This window comes from Phalaenopsis equestris, unplaced genomic scaffold (genome assembly GCF_001263595.1).
Source record: "Phalaenopsis equestris unplaced genomic scaffold, ASM126359v1 Scaffold000533, whole genome shotgun sequence".
In the NCBI taxonomy this organism is placed as follows: Eukaryota; Viridiplantae; Streptophyta; class Magnoliopsida; order Asparagales; family Orchidaceae; genus Phalaenopsis; species Phalaenopsis equestris.
The window spans coordinates 582,450-609,881 of NW_018164973.1; the positions used below are offsets into that span (position 1 = coordinate 582,450).

The 27,432-nt window shown below is 37.4% G+C and overlaps 1 protein-coding gene across 3 annotated transcripts in view; it reads left to right on the top strand.

Annotated features, from left to right (window-relative positions):
* LOC110028840 (suppressor of RPS4-RLD 1) overlaps positions 1 to 27,432 on the top strand; it is a 152,095-nt gene that overhangs the window by 72,198 nt on the left and 52,465 nt on the right. For all 3 annotated transcript variants that reach the window (XM_020730853.1, XM_020730852.1, XM_020730854.1), the window contains 3 exons: positions 21,885 to 21,993; positions 22,604 to 22,684; positions 24,055 to 24,141. In XM_020730853.1, the coding sequence (XP_020586512.1) occupies positions 21,885 to 21,993; positions 22,604 to 22,684; positions 24,055 to 24,141 (277 nt within the window). The remainder of the gene's footprint in view (positions 1 to 21,884; positions 21,994 to 22,603; positions 22,685 to 24,054; positions 24,142 to 27,432) is intronic.

A 27,432-nucleotide genomic window follows, 5' to 3' on the forward strand; every position in this document is an offset into this window, starting at 1 on the left:
TGGTCCTTAGCCCTTACAACTAGAAGTTGAGTGCTCGGAACCACTCATGCGAGTTCTTCACAAAAATGAGTCAAGAAGTGGCTTGAAGTTCTACGGGAGGTGGGCTCCATTGCTAGTCCGCTAGGATTGTCAATAAGAACTCCTAAAGCTAGATCCTAGGTTCTAAGAGTAGGAGACTAAGACCTCACCAAAAATGAGGTCAACAGACACGCGAACGGGAGAGTCGCGGGAGACAGAGCTCGAGCGCAGGGGAGTGTTAGGGATTAAAGAGGAAAGGGGAAAGGGTAAAGGGGTTAATTAATATATATATAAATATACATATATAAATATATATATATATATATATATTAAAACACAATTTACTCGCGCGCGGCGACACAACAAAATGGGTGTCCTCCCTAGGCAAAATCCACGTTCTGGACGCGTTGGCGCAGTACGTTTTGTCATCCAGGGTCGCTCGGATGACGTCGACAATCGGGTCAAAAACACGCCGAAATTCAAATTTCACAAAATTTCGACCCGCGATCGATCGTCCTAAAAGGTTTAATTGAGCATTCGACAAGTAACAATGCAGGCAATGCGAATTGCGGCGATCAGACATATCGACTCTCCCAATTGCGAAGTTTGTGCGCGCGGGAGTGCGAATTGTGCAAAAGGCCACCCTAAGGCTCAGGAAGGTCCTATAGGGAATCCCTTTTGGGTTTCCTCATGTTGGTTTCGTCCTTCTAAGTGCTAGAAGTTGATACCACACACGCGAAACTCCAGAAGGGGACGGAAGCGGGTCGAACTAAAACGAGGCGGATCCCACTTCTAAGGTTCTAAGATAGTCGAAGGGAGATTCCTAAGGCTAGATCCTAAACCCTAAGCGGAAGACTGTCAACAATTAATAAAATAGTTTTTACATATGAAGATGAATTTATGTTATTTGTGTTAACGACTCTTTTTTTTTTTTGAAAAAGCCGAAGGGCAAATATATTAATACAGAAAAGGTACAGAAAGGTTATATGAGAGGGCCTAAAAGAAAATTCAACTCATACAATACAACACACACAAAACCCAAATAAAACAAAAATACATAAAAAAAAACCAAAAAGTCACAAAAGGGCACAAAAGTGTTTGGGACATCCTACTTTAGTCCTCTTGTCTTGAGTTTTCGGAAGTGAGCCGGTTAACAAATTAGTAAAGTGAGTTCCATTGCCCGTAGTAACTAAAGTATCATCCATAAGATTCCTGAGCTCGATTAGATCTTCATTCTTCTTCTTCCACCTGAATGTGTAGATCTGCCATTCATCATCCGAATATTGACTCATCTGATCAGTAGATTCTAAAGGTGGTCGGACAGGTGTAGGTAGTTGCACACCATGATCCCCATGAGCTTGAGTAACATTAACTTCTTTCTGGACCTGATGGGGTGGTAGTGAAGCAGTAGAAGTATTTCTACCTGTATTATCGACGATATGTTCTATGACAGACGGAGTCTGAAGAATCTCCCTCCCCCACGATAGGAGGTTCCAAAGACTGGGGAGCTACAACTGGAAACTAAATGGTTGTCATAACTGTCATATTGCCTATGGGGATATTGACGTCTTTCGGGGTATCCTTATGATCAATAGTGTCAAAAACTTGGTGCTGATAGGGATGAGATGGAATCACAGCCTCCAACGGAGCACTTTGCTTTTTTGGTCTGAGATGGAGGTGTAGATGGTGACATTGAGAACTGGAGTGACCGAACATACGACAGTTCGAACAATACGACAGAAAAGACTCAATCTCTACCTTCTGCCAGTATCCATGGTGCTGTGTGCCCAAACAGATTTCCTCAGAAGCGGGTGAAGTGATGTCTCTTTCAACAAGTACTCTGGCTTCAGATGGACGAGAAACATTAAAGTAGGAATGTCCGTCTTGAGCGACTTTCCATAAGCTGAAACAATAGAGTACAATACTTTCTGAGAAAAATAATGAAATTTCAGACCAGAGAGGCAAATCCAAACTGGAATGATTGGCGGTTCCGTGGAATGATTGGCGGTTCCGTCTGGGTTCCGTCTGTGGGGCAAAAACAACAGATTATTTCAGAATCTTCATTGCTCTGTTATCAATCCAGATTATTCTTCTAGCAAATAAGCTCATGTAATCTTCTCCATTGTTAATTTGAATAAGAACGTGTCTCCCATCTAATAGTCCAATGTTTCACTCTCCAACAAGGTGCATAAGTTCAAATTCTTTGCGAATGAGCTCAATTTTGGGATGACTATATAGAAATTTCCCAACCAAATTTAAACGACAGGAGGAAGCAAGTTGAATATTATCGTCTTCTGTAAAAAAGATGACAGACTTCCGATTCTTCCTACCAGGTTTCTTGATGTTCTCCGCCTACTCAAATGAAGTAGGAAAAGATGGCGATTTAGGTGTACCTAAGGCGTGAACACCCGCAATGACAACAACATACGATTTGTCCGAAGCCATCCCCAAAAGAGGGAGGTGGGGCTGTGGGACAGCAAAGTGACAGTAGAGAAAGAGAAAATGCTGAAAGGGAAGTCGAGCAGTGGGCGATTCGAGCCAGAGGAAAGCTCACACCCAGACATCTTTCACAGTACTGCGAGCGACGACAGGAGTCAGAAGCACGCGCTTCTCGAGATGACGAAGAACGAGCCGTGAGCCACAGAAGAAGCAACAGAAGGAGCCCGTGCTTCTCGGGATGACGAAAGAACGAGCCACAGAAGAAGCCCGTGCCCAGACTTCCTTCAAATGTCGCCCTCGAGCCCGCGCCTTCACGTGAAAGCCGCAGAATCACAAGATACAACGAGCAGCTGCGACGCGACGGCGAACAGGCGACGAAGACGAAGACGAGGAAGGACGAAATCGATGAAGATGCAGTGAATCAGAGAACCATGGTTCAGCGAACCCTAACAAAACGAGCGCGAGAGCGACGAAGCCATTAACTTCCTCTTTTTTTTTGAAAGCCCAAAAAGGCTAATATATTAACTAAAAAGTAAGATACATATACAAAGTGTTGGAGGGCCCAAAACATGGAGGGCCCAAAACATGGTTCTCTGCCCACACCAAAACCAGAGGGGATTCCAAAACTAGAAAATACTGAAAAGTGCATTAGAGACATAAAGAAAAAGCCTAAAATTGCTGAAATACATAGTATCAGGTGGCTAGAGAGCAACCCGATTTGGTTTTGCCTCTGCCTCTGGTTCTAGGAAAGGAGCAAGCTAATAAGTAGGTGAGATGACTGTCATTGCTAGTAGTAACCAATGTATCATCCAATATGTTCCCGAGTTGGAGTCGGCCTCCATTCTTCTTCTTACTCCTGGAATAGACCTGCCATTCCTCTTCCGAAGATTGGCTCACCTGATCTTGGTCCAATGTGTGCTGGAACTGTGCAGATTGTTGAACGTTAGAAGCAGCTACAAGTTGTAGTGGCTGATCTGTTATTGGATCAAAGGAGCACTTTCGTGTGTTTTGACGTGTAAGTGAGTCTTCTTCAATAGCAGTGTGTGGTATATGCACAACTGGATCTGTAGCTGTAGTAAGTTGTTCTTCCTCAGGAATAACGATATTGGGAAGAGGATCAAGTTGCATCTTCTCAACAGGGATAATAGGTGACTGTTCGTTAGTGATATTCAACCTTAGATGATGATGCAAACGATAACAAATAGTAGAGCTGTGTCCAAACGTACTACAATGAGAGCAATGAGGAGGATGTGGTTCCATTTCAATCTTTTGCCATTACCCGTTGTGAATAGTGCCAATCCATATTTCATCCGGAGCTGGTTGAGTGATATTTCTCTCAACTAACACAAGCCACAGAGGGTCTAGTGACAGCAAGCGTAAGACTATCCACCTTGAGAGGCTTACTGTAAGCACTTGCTAAAGAGTGGAAGATTTCTATGTTGAACATATGTAATTTTAGCCCCAGAAACTTTATCCAAACGGGAATAATATGGGACTCCGCTTTTGGATCAAACCGACTGTCCACTTCAGAATCTTCATAAAAAAATTGTCAATCTTGATAGTTTTACGAGAGAAAAAGCGAGTGTAATCTGCATCATGAGATAGCTGAATAAGTATATGTCTACCGTCAAGTAGACCAATGTTCCATAGCATCAAACTCCTTCCTAATGATCTCCAGTTTTGGGTGACCATAAAGGAATTTCCCCACTAGAGAAAAACGCCAAGAGGACGCGAGAGTCCCAGTTTTAGCCTCTGCGAGAATAAGTGCAGACTTCCCATTTTTTTTCTCAAGTTTTTTAATAAAAGGGTGATCAACTCCACCTTCAAGAGCCTCGTGGAAAGATTCTGGTGCTTCGTGGTTGATGGATTCAGTGATGAAAATTCTAGTTTAACAATTTTGAAAGTTTTGATATATGGACCATTCAGTCCTCTGTTTTATGTTTCAGCAGACTTATCGAAAGAATTTACCTGTTTTACTTTTATCAATTTGTCTTAACATGATTTCCATTATATGCCTTTTGCTTTACCAAAACATGATGATGGATGCACACTAGTGGCTTTGCCATCAATACTTTCTTTTAGGTGGATGATAAAGATTCATTAGTCATTTCTTATGCTTGATATATTTGTTAATGATGATATTCTCTTAATTTAGCCTCGTGATTTGATTGAATTTTTGGGATAATTTTTTTGACCCATGCCTTATACTTTGTTGGACTAATTAAAGAAGTTAATTCCTTAGATCTTAGCTTCGCCCTTGCCAAATGTTTTCAAGTAAATAGAATATATTTTAGTTGATACTATTACCGAGCTTAGCTTGCTACCTTTCTTAATAAGGATCACTTTTTTTTATTTTACCGTAACATATGTGCCAATAAAAAAATATCGCCTAGATTTGGTTTACTTGTGCTTGACATCAAATAAGTTTGGAGCCCGATAGTTCTTATTACCATACTTAGAAAGTGGGCACTTTTTAACTTTGACCACTTATATGGCTTGGTGAAATAGGACAAGTTGTCAGTGATTCAATCACATTTGAGCAGACTCAAACCTGCTCGAGTTTTAGACTCGAGCTATGAGGAACTTGTTTTCTCATTTGGTTGGTTGAAGATTGTAGACCTAAAAATCTTCTTATTTGGCTTTCAAGATCTTAAAATTTGCATAGAAAATATATTTTGTTATATTGATGTTTTGTTACGAAAAGACCATCTCTTTGGATTTATTTTGACTTTTTAGATAGTTGAGATTTTATGAATTTGTGTCACACAAACTTGTCAAGTTAGATAAACTTGAAAATTGACGGCTCTTGTTATTGGACTTACTAAATGGTGGTTCTTTAACTTTGAACGTTTCTATTGCGTAGTTAGTTTAAAAAACAATCAATAACTTGATCATATTTAGGCGTGTTGAGTTTGAACTTTAGATTTACTTGAGTCTGATGAGCCATGGGAAATATACATTTTTCCAACTTGTTTGGCCAAAGCTCGCAGACTTATATGTCATTTTACTTGGCTTTCGGTATCTTAATGCTTGCATTTTTTAAAATATACTTTTTTTGGCTGCATGGATGTCAACCATCGAAGTTTGATAAGCATCGAATTATTCACCTTATCAAACGAGGCTTTTTAGATTGGTGAGTAAAGAAACTGTTAATGCTCGCTTATAAATAAAAAAAGCAACATCTTATGGAGGACTTATAACTTTTGACACATGAAAATTTATAAATATTATTTTAAAAAATAGGATCATATTAATTTTAAAACAAAAAAAAATACCTTTATTGTAATGAGGAATTTCAAGAGCAACGCATGAAGTATGACTAGGCTACCTTATAGAAGATATTACTAGTAGTTTTTCTTCAAATATTGACTTTTACTCAGAGCACAGGTCATTGACCTTATGGATTAATTAGCCTCTAGGGTATGCTTTCTTTATAATGATACGACTTTATTAATTACATTCAAATTTGTCATCAACTATTTTATGGGGAATAAGTGGCTTGCTCAACACTTTGATGAATTCCTTTTTTTTTTATTTTTGGAATGTTGAGGAGCTTGCTGTTTGTTTAGAGAACTTAAACATCCTTCTCGATAAATCTGTATAATTTGTTTAGCTTGGAGCCTAACTTTATCAAGTGCCTAAAATTCTTCCATTTAACGATGAACAATTTTCTTTTGAGTGAAATCATACTAGATTTTACTCAAATTGATGATAAGCCGATGTCAAGTAATAGAATTTCTTTTGCTTTGAACGCCAAAGAGTATGGTGTAGCTTTTGTTGGTACAAAGTGCAATATGCTCATACTATCTTTGATATCGTGCTAGGGCTCCTAGAAAGCATACTAGAACACCAAAAGGCATTAGTGAAATTGTAGGATGGGTAGTCAGTAGTGGAAGAGAGGGGATGGATGATAATTGAAGTTGCAACATGAATGACAGCGGGGCTGAAATGAAAAACAATAGTTTTTCTGCCGCTAACAACAATTTGTTGTAAGTTAGACAACGATGGAGGCCTCTGAACGTCCAAGAGAGATCACTACTTTTATCCTATCAGCTACATATACACCACCTGAAGGAAATTAAAAGTTACAACATTCTAATTGAGAATTAAGAGAAAACAACTCCAAATAACTTAAAAATAGCTAACAACATATAAATAGTTCCAGATAGAACATGACCCTAATGAGAAATAAGAAAAATAGAAAATAAGACAAAAATGGTTAGAATTGCATAAAAAATTTGGAAACAAACGGAAGCAGCTCATCTGGTCTCCTGCGATCACATGATTTCCTGATTCTGTGGGATTATGGGATCCCGCGATTGTAATATCACAGGGTTTCTGATCTCATAGTTATGCTGCGAGCACCCTGTCGGCCGTTTTAACTTTGTAATTTGAAAAAGTGATGATTTTGTGATTTTGAAGATAATTTAAATATGAATATAACCTTTTTGATTTTTAAAAGTAACATTTTAATTTTAAAATAGGTAAGACCAAACGGGTCTCACATTTTCAATAGTTTAGATGATTGAATACAATACTACAGTGATACACTTATCCCGAAGAATAAATATATCACTTGTAATAGGAATTCAATCACCTAAACTAAAGAGACATTTTTTTAGGTCTGCGAAATATTTTATAAAAAAGCCAACAAGTTCTCATACCTAACATATTAGATAGGGTTTATTTTATCTGAGTGTCAGGTTCCCTACAGAATAAGCTCCTATAGTTAATTATATCTTAAATAACCAAAATCACCTAAGAAAACTCTCGATTAAGATCAGTGGTTTTACTTTCCAGATTTCAAAGTTTAGGTTTCCGAGATTGGACATAGGAAAATCAAGTGGGAGTAGTTCAAAATAGGAATAATTGTTTTATAGAATCCAAAAGGAATGAATAATAGGAGATATCACAGATCCGGGAGAAACCCCGGGGATGTCCCAACTATCCTAATGTTCGGCTTTATGTCTTTGAAATGATGCTTATTTGATATTTCAATTCTGCAAATTATTTAGGATTTATGAATTATGTTTACACAATATCGGACTGTGCAAATAGCCTAAAAAGATAGGAGGATTTACATCGTACCGCACGGTAACCTCGGAACCCTAAAGTGTTAGAACTTATAATTGCACAACAGAGTTGTGCAAAAGCCTAAAAAGTGATTCTATGGGTTGTTATTTAAACTAACTGAAGTGATAGGTGATGTGTTTTGATGTTTTGTTATTCCTCGTCGTGCTGCACACGATGTTCGCTTCAAGCTCCTCGTAGTAGCACCTCCTAGTTTAGTGTTAATCGTATACAACCACTAGATTTTCCTAAACTAAGGCATAGTGTGTATTAAAATAACTAAACAGTATAGCGTACAATAAAAAAAAAGAACAGTATAACATGCTGAAATAAGAGTATAACGTGCTAAGAAAAGACAATATAACATGTTGAGAAAATAATATAATATGTTAGGAAATAAATAAAAAAATGTTGCAAGGTAAATCACACCTGTAAATTTGAGAATTCTGCTGCCCCTTTAAGCTAGTTATTATTCATTGTATAAAGAAAAGTTATTTGGAAACTTTGAGAAAATCGATGAATAAATCCATAACGAAAAATTCGAAAAAATTGACAGATAATAATTTAAATAAGATCATCAAAATCTCGGGAAAATCCCGAAGAAAAGACCACGAGTGCTTTGTCCAAAATTCCAAGAAAACATACGAAAAATCCGAAAAGAGGGGACAACAAGCACTCGGGTCGGGGCTAGACTCAAATATATATTTGTACTCGAGGGTCATCGAAGGTTACTTGGTCACCCGGATGTATAAAGTTCGACACTCAACTAGAAGGATATCTACTGAACCTAACTTAGGAGGGTATTCCTTAGCCCAGGATCGGCAATCAACAAGTGGACAACCCAATTTGTAATATATTTTAAAATTTAAGATTTAACATGCATATGTATTTCAAGCATACAAAAGAAAAATTGTTTTGATTTTTTATTTTTATAATGAAAATATTTTTATAAATATTGTATCTGTTCTTATCAATTTATTTTATTACTTTTGAAAAGGAAATGATTGTCCACAAGTCGATCACGTCACCGAGCCTAGGCCTACCGACCTCCTAAGAAGGTACGGGTCCCCCTCTAGTCTTATGTCGGTGAATGATACTTTCATCCTACAGTTCATCAGGTCCCAGAATTGAGTCCTGGTGTTGTAGGATGAGATATCATTTTACTCTACCACCGACGTGCCTTTGTCATCATCGCCCTACGCCCCAAAACAAATCCGACATACTTGTGACCTTGCTTGATGGTTTCACATATAACAAAAGACTATATATAAGCACTTATGTATCAGACATAAGCACAGAAAACCAAACTAAGAAACAAGGAAAGAAAAGAACAAAAATGAGGATGAGAGAGAGGAGAAATTGATCCACCCAAAAGATTGAAGGAAAAAGGGTAGAACAATCCTCAAAGTCATATAAAAAAGACCTAAAAATAGGGCCCAAGATCCTCGAATGAAATTTAAAAGGATATCATTTTCAAATGACAATTTTATGAATTTCCAAATCTCTTTATAAATTCAATTTATATCAAATTTATAATTTATCAAAATAAAATTTCAAGAAATCTTCGTATGCCATAAAACAAGAAAGACTAATCCATAAAGAATAACTCTTCTTCTTTTTTTAAATCTCCAAAAGCCATGCCAATACCAATCCCATTCAACTTCATCTTTAATCAAAAGCTCTTTTCTCTTTTCTTTTATATCTCATTAAAATGAAATTATTCATGTAAATATCCATGACCAAGGCAATAGAAAGAGACAACCACTAGCCCAATTTATTCCACTAAGAGGTCACAAGTTAAAGCTCACGGGTAAGGCAATAAGGGAGGGGAGAGCTCACGAGTAAGGCAACAGGAATCACAGCCAAACTCCAAATCCAGCTCACGGGTATGAGCCAAAAGTGAGGAGAACTCACGGGTAAGGCAACCAGAAGAGGAGAGCCCACGGGTAAGATAACAAGATCCACAGTCAAACTCCCAATTAGCTCACGACTAAGGCAACAAAAATCATGGCCAGACTCCAAATTCAGCTCATGGGTAAGGCAATAAGGGAGGAGAATTATAAAGGCAATGAACATGAAGCCCACGGCTAAGGCAGCAAACCAAAACCACCAAGCCATCTTCTCGGCAAAGACAGCAGGCCAAATCCACCACAAAAATAGATCTATGAATAAGGGCAACAAAAGGAGGACCATAAATGTCAAAAAAATCAAATACAACTCACCTTAAACACTCCCACATAGTAGTGCATATTGGAATTTATGAATTTTAGGATGACAAACTTGATTACCCACAAAAATTTCAAAAGGTAGTGTTGTTTGGATATTTTCCGCACAAATTGAACCCAATTAAAAGGGGCAACCCAATCAATTGATTAGGCACAATGAACTCAACAAAAGGAATGGAATAAAGAGCTGCACAAACACATCCAAGCTCCAAGTAGTAAGGATAAGGTATCAGTCCAACATAGGTATAGTCAGATCCAACAAAACAGTGAGATTAAAATCCAGAATAACTACATTTGATTCCAGCAAAGAGGACAAGACCAAAACCCAGAACAGGTACACATGGTCTCGGGCAAAGGAGCCACAGAAACACAGCACAAGCCCCAACAAACCGAGCTCCATCAGGGAACAGACACCCAAAAACGAGCCCAAGAAAAGGGCAAACCGAGCTCAACACAAGGGGCAAATCAAGTCCAGCAAGTGGTCCAGACAGTAAAGGGGCTCAGCCAACGTAAATCACCAAAATGGAGCCCAAACCGAGACCATCAAATGAGCCAAAACAGAGAATATTTCAAGCATAAATTTGGTTTTGAAAAGAGCTCAAACCGAACCCACTAAATGGGCTAAAAATTAATGTAAAACTTTCAACTAAATTCAGCTTAGAAGAAGCTAAAACCGAGCTCAGCACAAGGGCAAAACCAAGCTCAGCACAAGGGCAAAACCAAGCAGCATAGAGGCTAAACCGAGCCCAGCAAATGGGCAAAACCGAGCAACATAGAAACTAAGTCAAGCCCAGCACAGAGGCAAAACAAGTGAAAGTATTTCCAGCCAATATTTAATCCAAAAGAAGCTAAATTTGACCCCACTAAATGGGCTAAAACAGGGTCACCACACAACATTAAAAACCCAAGATTTGCATTCGATATGTATGCTTTGAACAGGGACAAGTCGACAGAAAGCAGAAGAGCAAAAGTATGATTTTAAACCATTTTCAAAGCATCGAAGCAAATTCCCGTATGTAAAAAAAAATTTGCATGTAAAAATGATCCTAAACACGCTTTCTATGTATCTTAAGTAGAAAAGAAAAGGAAACAACCAATAATATGCTCCATTTCCATATTTCCATAGATTATTCATGCTTAAATCTCAAAACATGCCCAAATCTTGCTTTCTCATGAGATAGTAAGTATTTTTTTATGCCATCCAAAATAGTGCAAAATAGAGGAGAAGAGGAGAATACCTTTTTAAAGCAGATTTAAAGCAAAGCCCTAAAATAAATTGAAAGGAACACCCCATAGAAATCCTTCCCGAAAGCCTCACGCAAACAACACCCCACGACTTCTAGCTCCCGACTCTTTAATCACAAGAGTATCGGCTAACAGAGAGGAAGAAAAACTCCTCTCAAACAGCAAACCAGAAAGAAGTAACTTTCCCTCGCAGTAAGAAAAATTCAAGCTTTCTTCTCTCAAAAACCTTCCCTTTCTCTCTCAAAAATTTCAACAACTCAACACAGTAGACTAGGAAGTCGTTTTATAGGCAAAGAGGAGAGGAGAAAACCAGCCTCACTAGCAACGAATCACACAATGGGGTGGTAAATGCCACAGTAAAGAGGGAGACAGTAAACCCTCGAGAAGGAGAAGGGTCGGCCAGTTCGCTTCCCGCAATTGGAGAGCCTAAAAGCCAAGGGGAAGCTCGAGGAGGCAAGCCTTGTATGCGAATCGACAGAGGAAGACTCGAGGAGGAGAGCCGCGAGCAAGAACGACAAGGAGAGCCGCGTGGATCCATCGTGGATCTAGGGCACACGGAGGAGAGGGAGACAAGCCGCGGGATCGAGCCGAACGCTAGTCCGAATGAGGGTTTAATCGTGCGGGTAGAGGTGTAAATAGGATTTAGGTTTAATATAATTATAATGTAATGATATTTATATAAAAGAAAATATTTAATATTTTGAAAAAATAAAAAAAATAAAAATTTAATTTGTGTTTTATCCATGCATCAAAACATAACAAAATTGGTATCATTTTTAAGTAATTCTGACGTTTCGGACGCACTGGCGCGGTTCGTTTCGCCGTCAGAGGTTATTTTGACGAATTCATCGATTTGTGTACCAATTTTTTGTGTCAGAAATATGACAATATGGGTGTCTTTTTCTACTAAAATTTGTGTCCCGGACGTGTTGGCGCAGTCCATTTTGTCGTCGGAGGTCGTCCGAAGAAGTTCACATTTTCACCCATCATTTAAGCTCAATTGAAGTTCGACTTTGTGCAATTTTGTGAATTTTGTGCATTTGATGTGCGTATGTGACGACAAAGTCGTGAGGAGGTTTTTCTAGGGCTTGGAGTTTTATTGGGAACTTCTCCCTTGAGTCTTCACACAATAACCCTTAACCGCTTGTACATAAGACAATGGTTTTGGACCATAAATGCTAGACATCAAAGGAAAATAGGAAGTTGTTAGAATTTCTAAAATGGTGGGTCTTAATTCTAGTTTTCTAAGACGGTCAATAGGAACTCCTAGAGCTAGATCCTAAGCTCTAGGGAGGAGAAGGAGGAGAATGAAAGACCTCACAAAAATAAGGTCAACATATAGCCTCACTCACGTCAGTCTCCCTTAGTAGGAGAGATTTTTCTTCTCTGGAGGGACCTGGATCTCACTAATGGATGTTTTTTCAATAAACTATCTAAAAAGATTTCCACAACTATAGTTCTCCACTCTTGTCTGTAAGGATGTAAGCGAGCTTAGCTTGAGTGAGCCCAAGCTCAGTTCGTGTTCAGCTCGTTAAAAAATACCACTATTCATGTTCAACTCATTTATATAGATCATAAAATTTGTTCATGTTCGACTCATTTACTTAGCGAGTCCAACATGAACTGTTCGCGGACAACAAACTGTTTTGATAGCCCTAGTCACACAGTTGTAGGATGTTAAGAGTTGGGTCGAGATTTAAATCTTATTATTTATATATAAAATATTCATTCACATAGAATTTAATCAATATTTATTCTATTTTTTAATTAATAATTTTAATTGTTTATAAATTTATTTAGCCTTGCCAATTAAATTATTTAAAATAAGACTCATCCTACAACTTCATTAATGCCTTTTGGTTCCGTTCAGCGCCCGTCGCTCAACCCGAGTGTCGTGTCTGCTCCCGTAGGGGCAGACGACCTGGTTAGTCTTTCGGGTTTGGGGGATCTTCGACTTCATTCATCGAAGCTTAATCCTTTAATAGTTTGACAACATGTCAACCCTATTGAAGATAGTGAAAATGACATAATCTCCTGGTAAGTCAGTCATGTAAGTATTGTCATTCTAATATACATTCTGATATAATAAGTATCTGTTCTCTTTTAGCACAATTAGAGTTGGAGTTACATTTATACGTAGATTCTCTTAAATTAAATCTTGAGCAACAACAACTAGCTTTTATCCTACAATGTGAGGTATGTTAGATGAATTCCTTTTCTACATTGTGTACTATTGAGTATCATATTTTCATTTAATTTGATTTGTTAAAATCAAATCTATAATCTGTTCTCCCACTCCTCGTGCTCGGCTGAGTTTATATGATAAACATGTCAGGAGGAATCAACTCTGAAATGCATTCTATGGCAGACCAAACCATACTAAAGTGTAATCACCTAGGAGAGGTCTCTTCTTCTCTGAAAGGATCTGAATTCTAATGTAGGGTGTTTATTCTCACAATTTTTAAGACAATTTCCAACACTGCGGGTCATTGTTCCTGTCTGATCATTTCTTAGGAGGTAAGTTATGAATGACTTCATATGGTCTCTTAGAAGTAGCACAAAAATATCTCATCGATGATATGTTGGATCTCAATCAATAAGGGCAACACAAGAGGTAAGTTGTATATCTGAAAATTATGAAATTCTCTTATCTGAGATTTTCATGTGTCTAATAACTGCTTCTTAAACTCATAACTCTTTTGGATATCCAACGTCAGTCTCGTTGATGCTCCTCTCAATGCTTGCAAAAAAAAAAATAGCTCTGAGGCAGAACAACCTCATACTTTGTTTGAATTCCCATTACCTTAGACTCACCCTCTTTTGGAACAACTATTGTCAATCCCGATGGATTATATCCCATAGGCTCATCTTAAATTATATGCATTTCTCCCTTATCAATTGGCAACTGGTACTTCTTTATGTGTTCACTTTCTTTAGTGTATACTGTGTCATTGTGCATCTTTTCAAATGCTTCCTATTTTAGTGAAATAGACCATATTTTATTTGGGTGATCTGATGCATTGTGCCTAATATCGTGGCATTTGATACACTTTCTGACAGGGATGAATTTGGGAATGCTGGTTGGCTTCACTAGTTCTCCACTCTGAACTAGTTTCTCTTTAATTGGGGTCGGCTTGGATGTTCCCCTAGATGTACTCTGGCTGCTTGATCCTTAGATTGAACTCTGTTTGTTAGATGCGGCGGCCATCTGATGGTTGCTGATGTACTTTTGAAGTTAAGTTCTGGACATATTGTCTGCAAAAAAATGGTAGTTACTGACTCTTTCTCTCATTTCATCTTAGACCAAGTAGTAATTTTACTTTCTTTTTCGATGTCGAAGAATCTTCAAGTTCTCACACCACTGAGATTCTCTCTTCTTCAACTTGATGGAGATTAGTTTCACCATTCTGGTCGATGGGATGTTCTGGTATTTAGTTTCACCTTCCAAGCTTAAGAGTCACTCGATGAACTCATTCAGATTTATGTGGGCATCAAAATATAACAAAGCCACCTTACTTCAAAATCATAACATCTTTAATATTTCATGCCAAATCTTCGGGGTAGTGGTTCTTCATCTCTGGAATTATATGAAGTTTGTGCTACACCTTTGAAGGTCGTGAGCCGCTGTTGTTGTTGGAGGAATTCCCTATAAAATCCTTGGACATCTCTTGCAGATTTCTCATTAGCAATATCGTGTAGTTTTCAATCGATAAGGTTTCCGAAAATCATCTCATCTATGGCATGGTTAGGATCAGAGTTTTTGGGTAGGTGGAAGAGGGTGTACGGGGTGATCTAGAGTGGCAAATAAAATTTTACTGGGCCGGGTTGGAAAATTCAGCAAGGGTGTGGAGGATTTTTGTAACGCTATGATAGAACTAGGGTTAGGTGACTCTGATACCAAATGATACTAGAGTTAACCAAATAACAATAGAAAAATAAATATTATTGCGGAGTTCCTATTAAGTTCAAATAGGAACTCACAACCATAGACACAAGAAATCAAAAATTGCAGCAAATGACAACACAAACTCAAACTAGGATGGACTTCGGGGTGGTGGTGTTGGTGATCAGAGGACCCCTGGAGAGGTAGCATAGGGTGGTTGATGGGCTGGAAAGTATGGTTGCAGAGAAGGGGTGTTGGTAGCAGCAAGGGGAAGATGTAAAGCTGCAGGAACAACACATTTGGTGCTGCATGGGCGGTGACAGCAAGAACAAGGGCTGGAAAGCGAGGGAAACAACGGACAATGGCTGTTATGGGCTGAGGCAATGATGGAGAAGGACGGTGACGGCGATGGGGGATTGTAGGATAGCAAGAGGACGCCTATCCGACATAGTGCTAGCAAGGATAGGCGGTTGGAATGGGAAGGTTGTAGTGAAAACAGCAATGGGGTGCTGTTTGGGGGTGGCTGCAACAATGAAGGGTGGTCGGGAACGATGTGGAGGGGGATAAGGAAGATAATCATTACCTCGGGAGCGAGATAAAGCTGGAGCACTAATTAGACACTGGATAATGACCTTGAAGGCAAAAGAGGAATGTCGGCGGTTGTCCTGAACAGTCTTATGCAAAAATTGTCTCTCCAAACCCTAATACAACACATATATATGAAATGAATAGAATGGAAAGAAGAATAAAAAAGAAACGTGTTGAAAAATTAGAAAGCAATAAAAAATAGTGCGGTTCGATTCAACTCTGTCGTTCTCGCAACCCGCATCCGCTCTCGTAGCAAGTGACGCCCACATTAGAAGTTAAGAGCAAGTTCCCTTCCATTAGGATGATTCCAGTGGGGAGGTGGACAAGCCACGACGCTTTGGGCTCTAATATTTGAGGAGGCCAAGGGATAAAGCATCTTTTGGAGGACATGGAGATATGGGAGTAAAGGTTGACTTACTGGATTTCGAGGGGAGAATGAATTTTGATTTCTTCAATGAGCAGTTGTAGATTGTTGAGAGAATTTTTTAGTATAAGTAGGTCTTAGCTGATCGGAGAGTTAAACTTGCTGCCATAAAATTGAAGAAGAGCGAGAGCGTCTCTCTGTGGTGAGAGAATCTTAGACAGTGGGAAGGTAGGAGCAAGATCACCACACAGAAGAAGATGAAAGAGATGCGGAAGAAATACTTACCCCGCATTACCACCATGACATGTTTTTGAAACTCCACCACCTACAATAGAGAGAGTTGTCAGTGGAGGAGTTCACAGTAGAGTTTGAGTAGCTCATGCTAAAATGTAAGCTGTCAGAGCCAGAGGAGCACACTACAGTCTGATATTTGTGAGGCATGAAGCCAACCATCAACAATATTGTCTAGCTACAGCCTTATTAGTCGTTGGGTGATATTCAAACATTGACACTGAAGGTAGAGAGCAGCAGAGGCAGAGTAGGCATCCACCTTCATGCAGACAACCACCCACAACTAGAGGTATCAGCAGGAGTACAACTGCGGGAGGTATGAAGACTGGTTAGAGGGATGACAGAGCTGATTAGAGTGGAAGAAGTTTAAGAAGAGTAGCACACCCAGAACAGTTCTATCCAGGAAATGCTTCAGAACTCATGGATATGGACGCATCATCTTTGGTTTCCCTAATAGCAGAGTTGTTTTCTTCATCGAGCAGGGTGCAGTGGAGAAAGTGAGTGAGGAGGTAAAGGAAGAAGAGCGGGATGAGGAGTATCAGCTCCCCGCAGATGAAGGTGAGATGTTAGTTGTGTGGTGTATCAGAGCAAGCACCCACCTCCATTCATACTGCCACCCACAACTGAAGGTATTAACATGAGCATACCTGGTGGAGGTGTGAAGATTGGTCAAAGGGATGACAAAACTGATTAGAGTGGAAGAAATTTGATAAGAGTAACATAGTTGCAGCCTAGAAGTGCTTTAGGTGTCATGGATATGGACACATCGTCTTTGGAGTCCTTATTAGCAGAGTTGTTTCCTTCATCGAGCAGGGTGCAGTGGAAGAAATGAGTGAGGAGGTAAAAGAAGTGTCGGATGAGGGGTATCAACTCCATGGTGATGAGAGCGAAATGCTAGTTGTAAGAAGTGCTCTGCAGACTGAAGCAAAGAGAGATCACTCTTGGTTGAGATAACATCTTTCATACTAGGTGTACTGTGAGAGAGAAGTACCCAGCCTTATTATTGATGAAGGGACGTTTGAAAATGTAGCCTCTACTCTTATGGTGAAGATGGACTTGGCTACTCATAAGCATTCTCAACCCTACTATTTCACCTGGTTGAAGAGGGGAATGAGATATGCGTGGATCAACGATGTTTGATATAGTTCTCTATTAGGGAATAGTTGTTGGAGCAGGTATGGTGTGATGTTGTGTTCATGGATACCTGACACATTATATTAAGGAGATCACGACAGTTTGATTGTAGGATTCAACATGATGGGGTGAAGAACACCTACTCATTCACGAAGGAGTGGAAACGCTTAGTTCTTTTCCCCATCAAGGAGTATGGAGGAGCTTACAATCACACTAAAGAGGAAACTGCGGTCCTACATGCCAGCTTTTTATAGACAGTGCGGGAGGCTCCAGTGGTGATGGCCTTAGTCATCCTAAAGGGGGCTGAGATACATGCACTACTAGCAAACTTTCAAAATGTGATGTCTGACAACTTACTTGAGGGAGGATAAACCTTATTCTTCGATCGGTGTTACCTAACTGGTCTGCTTATAGATTGAGAGCAACTGAGTACAAGGGATGCGAAGAGATATGTCAGGCAGTGTGGAGTTTGTCACCTGACAAATAGTCAGGGGCAGAATACAGGGCTATACACACTATTACTAGTACTAGAGGCTCCATGGTTGGATATTAGTATGGATTTTTTTGTGGACCTTCCTAAGACAACGTAATAATGATTTAGTGATGGTAGTGGTTGATAAGTTTTTAAGGTGACTCATCTTTTACTTTGCCACTGGACACTAGATGCATCACGTGTAACTGGCTTATGTTTTAGGGAGATAGTGAGACTTTATTGGATACCAATGACCATTACTTATGATAGGGATGTCAAGTTCCTGAGCCACTTTTACAGAATTTTTTGAGGAAGTTTGATACTAAGTTTCAGTTCATCTTAACAACACAATCATAGACAGATGGTTAAACAAAAGTGGTGACCAGAAGTTTCGGGAATCTCCTGAGGTGCTTTATAGGGAAGACCATCAAGATTTGGGATCTGATTCTAATCCAATCTAATTTGCTTACAATAATTATGTAAGTCAGAGTACTATAAATACTCCCTTTGAGATTGTATATGTACGTAACCAACTTACCCCACTTGAGTTGGTATCACTTCTTGCTACAAAGGTTTGTGTAGATGTTGAGGCAAGAGTACAGGAGATTCAGATTGTACATGAGGAAGAGAGATATCACCAAGCAGAACCAAAAATACAAGGAGAAAACTAATAAAACCAGAACAAAAGTGATTTTTCAGGAGTAAAATCTAGTGGATCAAATTGAAAAAATAGATGTTTCCCGTGTGGTCTCTTAGGAAACTCAAACTCAGAGCTGATGAAACTTTCAAGACCCTCAAAAAACTGAATGACAATTCTTACAAGATTGATTTACTGAGAGATTACAACATTTTCGCTATTTTCAACATGGTCGACCTGGCTCCATACTATGAGGAGACATGAGCTTCGACGGATAAAGTTGAAACTCCTCAAATCCCAGGAAACTGATACAGGGCATCTTATTTACCTGGACTAGTTCAATCCAAGGATATTGAGGGCTGACAGACCCTCTAGTCTTGGGTGTGGTGCCTTTTTTATGAGAGGGCCTACTCCTAGTTATCTAGTAATATATATTTGATTGTGTTTGTGTTTAGGGTTCTGTTTTTTTTTTTTTTGTGATATGCTTTGGGACAGTTATCGACATCTCCTCTCTTTGCAGGCTGTATCCTAGGGTTCCAAGTGGTTCTCTGGTTGTATCTTAATTTCCAGATGATGTTTATTCTTAAAATACTTTTCTCCATCCTTTACTGCATCATTACCACATCCCCTTCATTGTTGATCTGCTATCGCCGTTCAGAAAATAGGAAACTTGTTGTTTTTGTGTGTCCAATCTGTTGTCACCGCCTAGGGACAAAAACTGTATTGCTGCCCTCCCCTTTGAGCTTGCTAGCCACCTCCTTGCCACCTTATTCCCTAGTATTTCCTATTATTATTAGTTTTCAGTTTGTTGTATTTTCAATTTCTGGCTACTCTAAAATCACTAGTGGTTGTTTGTGTTTCTCTTAACCTTATTTGCATACTAATTCTGGTATCAATAACTTTTGAAAAAGGTATTTAAAAAGGATGCGGTGAATTAGTTAGCTTCATCAATCTTTGGTCATGCTAAACTGAAAACTCAATCATTGATGCTTAGTCCGATTAGTCTTTGAGGACCACCTCATATGTCGATCTTTGGCGTGACTTTAGATCCCTTGTTCCTTTGTTAATCATTTGTCTGAAGGCATGCAGCTATTTAATTTCTGCAAGCAATCTCATTAGATTATAACTCTATGATAATTTTTGAGCTGTCATCAAGAGGAGGCCAATATAACTGTTGAACAACTTTGATGCCATCAAAATGGTCAGGCTGTATTGCTGCCCTCCCCTTTGAGCTTGCTAGCCGCCTCCTTGCCACCTTATTCCCTAGTATTTCCTATTATTATTAGTTTTCAGTTTGTTGTATTTTCAATTTCTGGCTACTCTAAAATCACTAGTGGTTGTTTGTGTTTCTCTTCGCCTTATTTGCATGCTAATTCTGGTATTAAGGTATTTAAAAAGGATGCAGGTGAATTAATTAGCTTCATCAATCTTTGGTCATGCTAAACTGAAAACTCAATCATTGATGCTTAGTCCGATTAGTCTTTGAGGACCACCTCATATGTCGTTGATCTTTGGCGTGACATTAGATCCCTTGTTTCTTTGTTAATCATTTGTCTAAGGCATGCAGCTATTTCATTTCTGCAAGCAATCTCATTAGATTAAAACTCTATGATAATTTTTGGGCTGTCATCAAGAGGAGGCCAATATAACTTTTGAGCAACTTTGATGCCATCAAAATGGTTATGGTTTCATTCTGATTATTTGAAAAGAACTTGCTTTCCCTTTGACCAATAGAAATTAAAAGTCTGCCAACATGTTCTTGGCCAGTGGTACACATTAGGAGGCCGGAAGGGAAGTAGTGAATTTTCTTGAGCTATTAGCGAGGATGAAAAACAGAGAGAGATGAAGGGAAAATTGTGGGTATGCTGCTTGGAGTGAGCCACTCAGAAAACTTCTATAAAAGAGAAAAACGATTATGATTGTACTTAAATGTTCATACAAGTAGTCATGTTATAAAGAAAAATAATATTTAAGATAAAAAATAAATTACTCTTATCCTAGCCTTATTAAAATGGTGAGATTATCCTTATTTTATTGCATTTAATTTAATAAAAAAAATAACCTAAACCGATGACTGTGTTCTAAAATCTTTGAAAATGGTTTGGTTTAGAACTTCCACTGTTTTGTTTGACCCTTGTGGTTCGCCCATTGAGAAATTGGATATTTGTGGGCTGATTTGACTATATAATCATCCAATGGGATTGGAGGATGCTGCATCCAGGTTTAGGAGTGGGATTGTAAATTCAACAGAAAATCAAATGATGTGAAAGAAAAATGATGTTAAGATAATGAGTACTCATGGTATGAATGCTATATCTTGAAACCCCTGAACAAACGAGTTATGGAAGCAGCTTGAACCCATTCCTCCAAAGTACATGATAGAACTAGGAAGCCAAAATGTGAACTACTGATAAAGCTTTATTATTATTATTAATTTATTCCTCCATACACTGATAGTTGTAGTGATGCGAGAGCTCCCGTGATACCACGATCGGAGTGGAATGGTTTCGTCCGATTAATTTCCCGAATAATGGGATTTATGTTGTCGGGCTGTGGGCTCTTTTTTATATTATTTTAATTAGTATTAGGGTTAATTTATTTTGAGGCTATATATTGGTTTGTTTTTGGATTGGTGTGTACTTTTTCTTTGAATGTGTATTAGGACATTGTGCATTTTGATTTCTATCCTAATGAGTGTTGTATCCTCTTCCTTTTACAAGTGCTATGTATGTAATTTATGCAGGTACAGGTGGTGAATCTTCCTCAACAACTATTCCTAATCGAAGCTTTCATTTCATGGTTCTCTCCACTGTTTTTAGCTCTTACAACCACCAAACACGTTCTATCCCATTCTAAGTGTTGTCGACCTTTCATATCCTCATTCCCTTGCCATACCACAACACCTCCCAACTTGATCTACTTCATAAACACCTAAGAATCCTAGAATGGTGTCAGTTAGGGCTGTAACATGTTTAGAAATACCCGTCTCTTTGTTTTATAGTTGTTCTTTGCCACTTATGCAGGACTTCAAATTAGATAATTAATTGAACAGGACTTCAAATTAGGAGATAAGTTGAACAAAATGTTAAGTAAAGCACTCATAATAACCAATTGCATGTTTAAATGAGAGTTTAGCTAAGTTATCTGAATGATGCGATGGTTGAAATTTTGGCCTATTTGATGGATGAGACTATGAAAGTGTTTCTTCGTAATACTTTTATCCATAAGTGCTGAAACGTTATTCTGTGGTTTCTTCATACTTCTTTTTTGTGCAAGAAGTATTTTTTTTGGGAAGCCCAGTTGACCTGCCAATTTGAGTCATAAGAGCATTAGTTGTGTTGTTGTTGGGTGGAATGAAGAGTTTAGTTGAGGAAATGTCTTTCACAACGTCAAGACTATGAAGATACTTTTTCCAAAAGTTTGTTTTATAGTTCAAGCTTCATATTATTTCCCTTCATAGAGTTGATTTCCATAAAAAGGCCTCAACCTTACAATTTTTTTGATTTTTTTTGTTGTAGGGCTGCTATTAAAGATTTCTCTTTAGGACTGAGTATTGACAGTTCAAACATTGAAAGCCTGTACTTGCGTGCATCTTGTTATCATGCCATTGGAGAGTATAGAGATGCGGTATTTTTCTATGCTTTGCGCCTCCTTAATTAGTGCTTCCTTTGTTATAGTATGTAGCTTTTTCACCCAACTTCCTTTTTGTGCATTTGTTCGAAGTCTGGTATTATTTGGCTCCCTAGTTAGAGGTTCTATTAAAATTATTAGCAGGTCTTTAAAGAATCGTTTTTCAAAATTTTCTGTTTATTTATGCTTCAACTAACAAGTTAAGCTTGAATCATTGGTAAGTTGTGATAAGGTTTATTCTTCTCTAATAATAATTAATGTGAAAGTTTGGCAAAACATCCATCTTATATCTCAATTGCTTACATCCTTTTTTTTAAAGTTTTTGCTCTTCATTACAGTGGTTGTTCTAGTTATCTATTAGAAATTTGCTGTTAGATGACTTTGTTTGGGAATAAATGTTGTTGTTGTGCTCAAACAATAATTAATTTTTCTAATTTATATCTTATATTTTCTAACAAGGACCTCGAGCTAGATTGTGGCAATATATACCAACATTATGATTTGATCAATAGATGCCATCTTTAATACTGATTTTCACCTTAGTTTATGCTTTCTCTTCATATTTCATTTCCCCATCTAAATGGAAAGTATATTGCATCAAATTCAGGTCAAAGATTATGACCTAGTCATGGATTTAGAGAATGGTTCAATGGATAAGTTCGTGCTTCAGTGCTTAGCGTTTTACCAGGTACTTCTTTAGGGTTTTGGAGGTTCTTAATTCTTGTAATATGTATATTGGTTTGAACAAATTTGATTTCCTCTTTAGATGTGCAGTTGCATTTAGGGATATTCTAGAAGTGCCTGTTCGTGCCTCGTCTCTTTGTGTTACTGATATATTTGTTCTCTGGTTGTTTCCAAGGATTTATGTTTAACTTTGTTTTTATCACATTTTCTCATGCTAGGTCCCAATGAATTCATTAATTTTATGTAAATGATTTTTATTTTTTGTTTTTTTGACTCATTACTACTATTGAAACATATAATTTAGTATAAATTACAGTTATTTTCCTCATTTTTTCCATAATCGGCATAGTTATTTTTACTAATAACCAGCCAATTAAATCCCTTATTTTATGGTAATTAGAAATATGACTTTTTCTATGCCCCTCTAATTGCAGAGATTAAGTTAATTAAAAAAATAAAAAAGAAAAAGGAAAAAGAAATTATAGGCTTCTGCTATATTTAGATTTCAATGCGTAGCCTTTTACAAGGCAACTGTATGAGTTTGAGAGGTTTGAACTCATGTTCTTTCTGTACTGATTTGAAAAAAAATTGAAATTTTGTTATGAAGGCGGATTACATTTTGGAAAGCTCTTAAACTGCTATCAGGCCCTCTTTTAAAATTCAATGCCCTCTTATATAAAACCTACTTTTGCACAGGCTATGTTTAGAATTTTCTTTTCTTATTAGTTTGTTTACTTTTTGTTCCATTGAGTTTATTAATTTATTATGCTTGTAAATTGTTTTATGTTTTTCTAGAGTTATGACTTGGCAATATTAGCGAGACATGTAAATTAAGGTAAATTGCAAATAAGTTCCTCATATTTATTAAAATATGAAGTTTTTTTAAACAGTTTTAAAATCACTCAATTTTCTCCGTTTTCTCAATGATCATCTGGAAAAGGTCCTTGTGGCAGTTATTATATTTGAATCCATCTAGTTCAAACAAGACAATCAGATTTTTTTCAATTTTTTACAATTATTTAATGGGTTAATTTTTTTTTTTTTTGTAAGGAAACCCAGCTATTGCAGAAAACGTGAGGTACCGATTTGCAATTTATCTTATAAATTATGGTCCCCAAGAGCAATTAACTGTAAGAAAAATTAGAATAATTAAATTAAAACTTCTACTAAATGCAGTCTTCGTTTTTCTATGAAGATATGCTTCTACATCAGTCTGGGAATGGGGTCAGCAAAATCACCATTCAATAGGAAATTATCCTGCACTAATCATTTTTGTCATTAAACTCGTGAATATCTGTGTACATCTATTTGGTTTGCTACAGCTAAAACAGATTTATCTTGCACTAATCATATATATCTTGGCATGTAATGCAGAAAGAAATTACTCTTTACACCGCTTCAAAGGCCAGCAGTGAATTCTGTTGGTTTGATATTGATGGTGATGTTGATCCGCTTTTTAAGGTACTGATTTTAGCTGCTATATGGATATGCATTTCCTGTGAATTTGAGTGCTAGATTGTGAATCATTGTTTTATGGATTAATTTACTAAGGGTTAATTTTGTTTTATTTTCTTATAATTGAAAGTTTGGGTAAACCCTTCTTCTCTATAAAAAAACAATAATTGCAAAGTTTACAAAATGATTACAAGAAATTAAAAATAGCTTCAAAAAACAACAACAAAGATAAAAGAAGAAATAAGTAAAATAAAAAAAAGGAAAGTTGCCATTGAGAATTATTGGCAAAATTTGATCTCTTCCGTGAACTTTAAAGTTTTGATACTTTTCTTTTCATCAGCATTGTTGATCAAGAAGTAAGCTAAATTGATGTAATTGGAAAACTCCTTTTCTTCTTATTTCACAATTGAAAGTATATTTTACATATTTTTATACACTCCCATCTTTGAATATCTCTAATATAGAAAATATAATGTGCTTAGATCTCATCTAATTAGATTACCTAATATTAAGTTTTCTAATATGCAAGCATTAGATTTAATTTGTTAAAAAACAAATGAATATCAGAAATTTAGTTCCCGCTGTCTGACTGTCTATTCCCTCCCGTCTTGGTTAATTCCAAGCTTCAGACTGGGTCGTGACAAAATTAGTATCAAAGCGGTTTAGGATGATTAATGAAATTTTGATGAAAGAGACAATAATAATAGGGTAATTATAAGAAAATTTTAATAATAAAAAAATAAAAATTTAAGTTAACTCAAATTAATAATTATGTTTATTCAGGCACGGTGATACACTCCCAATTTTAGAAGAGAATCCGATAGAAAGCGAAGAATTACAACCCATTATAAATGTGAATGTCCTAACCTAGATGATGACAGAGATGACTCAGCTAATTTAGTAGTTCAGATCGTAGCCTATTGGAAATGATTCAGTCGTAATTGACAAGTACTTGAAGTTATTTCAAGATCTATGTTCACCTTTGATGAAGAGAGCTGAAGACACAATCGAAACAGAGAACTGACTATGACTTGTTGGATGAAAGAAGAGTACCATTAGCTTTTTTTGCGTTGGATGGAGAAGCCAAATGGTTGTGGTGCGGGCAGCGTTAGGATATGTTAAGGGACATACCCAACATGATGATAAGTTGGGAGGAGTTTGTGGAGCTTTTTAGAGAGTTGTTTGTACCCCTATCCCCTCGAAGACAGATGCAAGACAAGTTCATCAAGTTAGCGTAGGGAGAGAATACGACAATGCAGTATGAAGTAGAATTCACTGTACTACTGAGGTATGTGCCATAGTTGATCACAACTGCAGAAGAAAAGTGCAACACATTCCTTTTGGGATTAAAGGATTCGATCAGACAGTCGTTGATACCTTTAGGGATCGATGAATACTCAATATTAGTGGAACAATCTAGAAGAGTAGAGATGGTCTATCAGCTTACTCAAAAGCATAATGAGATGCACAAAAGGAAGAGTAAATGATGATTAACATGTAGATCAATCAAAAAGATCTAATGGGAAGAAGTCCAAGAACAATTCTGGTGGCGTTAGCAAATGTACGACTCAGGGTACTGTAGTCACTTGTGTCAAATACATAAGATAACATAATGGTGAATGCTTGATGGGGTCTAACACTTGCAATTGATGTCGTTGACCTAATCATATAACAAGATATTGTCTATCTCTTGGTCATTAGAGCACTGAAGATCAGAAATCTAGTGGAACTCCTTCGCAAAAGACTGCAAGTGGACAGAAAAAATACATTCTATAGCTTCAGTTCCTACCCAGAAAAAATACATTCTATAGCTTCAGTTCCTACCCAAGGTCAACCAAGACAACCTGTTCGACCTCTGGTATATTTTCTTACTCATAGTGAGTATAAGGAATCTACTATTGATGATGGTGATGAGATTTTATGAGTGGTGTTGTCTTATATATATGAGTATTTTTATAGCATACTTTCTTGCTTCAGTGTTATCCGAAGTATAATTGAGTTGTCTTGTATCGATTCGTTACCTCTATAGTGATTAATTTTCATTTTAATGAATAATCTCTAGTTTCATGGATAGCTAATATTCATATTTTGGATGAGATGTGACTATGGTCCGTTTTTAAATTTCGAAGACAAAATTTTTGTGAGGAAGATTTTGAAACCCGTTTTTGTTACTAGGGGAGAAGAAATGAAGAACCAAAGTAAAGGTATTGAGAAGTCGAGAAACTGGACTGAGAGGGAGAGGAAACCGATGGGGTTTGAAGTCGAAAATGTTTCCCTATAACTTGTCGTATGAGGAAGACGGGAACTTACCAGGAAAGTCGAACAAAAGGCGTCGACGGTTGCACTGTTGGGTTTAGCCGCGATGTCGATAGAGGAGCTGAAGTCACTGTCAAGCAGAGGAGGAAGAGGCGAGTGCGGGAGAACCTTCTTACGCACACATCAACGCTCAATCCTGGGCATTGAGCTGAAGAAGAAAGGAAAAAGGCAGTGTTGCAGGCTGAGAGCCTCATGCGTAAAAGAGAACAAATGGATCGTGTGAAAAAGAGGTGAAAAAGAGATCTCTAGCGTGCGACTGTGCCAATCTTGTCGGGCTCAAAGGATAAAAAGAAGAGCGACGACACACGTGTTTTCTTCGACAGAAGAGACAGGGTTTTTTGTAGTGAAATAATAATAATAATATATTATTGAATAGAAAAATAAACATGAAATAATAAAAAAATTATTAAATTTGTAATAACATAATAAATAAATTAAATTTTAATATGAATATCATGTTTATGTTAGCTTCCCAATTTAGAAGAGTCGACATCAAAACAAATCAAATAACAAATTAATTGACATTAAGGTGAGTACTCGTACTTTTAACTTATGACAATATTTTGGTTCTTCTCCACTATTTTGCATTACTGGTTCATGATACTGTCGGTCAACTTTTTCGATTTCGATTAGATTTATTTGAAAAATATGATATATAAAAATAATTTTTGAGATTTAATTTAAATATAAAAGATATATAGTTTGGGTTTTGAAAGTAGTGTGTTTTAGTTTTTGAAAAATGAGACCAAATGGATCTCATTCGTCCAATAGTTTGCATAATCGTGCCTGATACCGCGAATACTACACCCTCCCGAAAGATAAGTGTAGACCTCGACAATAGACCCAATCCAGCAAACTAAGAGATTTGTGACATCCGTTTAGTCTGCGAACCTTTTAAATATGACCGACAAGTTCCCCTATTTAATACAAAAATTAAATAGAGTTTATTTTATCTGGGTTCCAAGTTCCCTATAGAGGCAA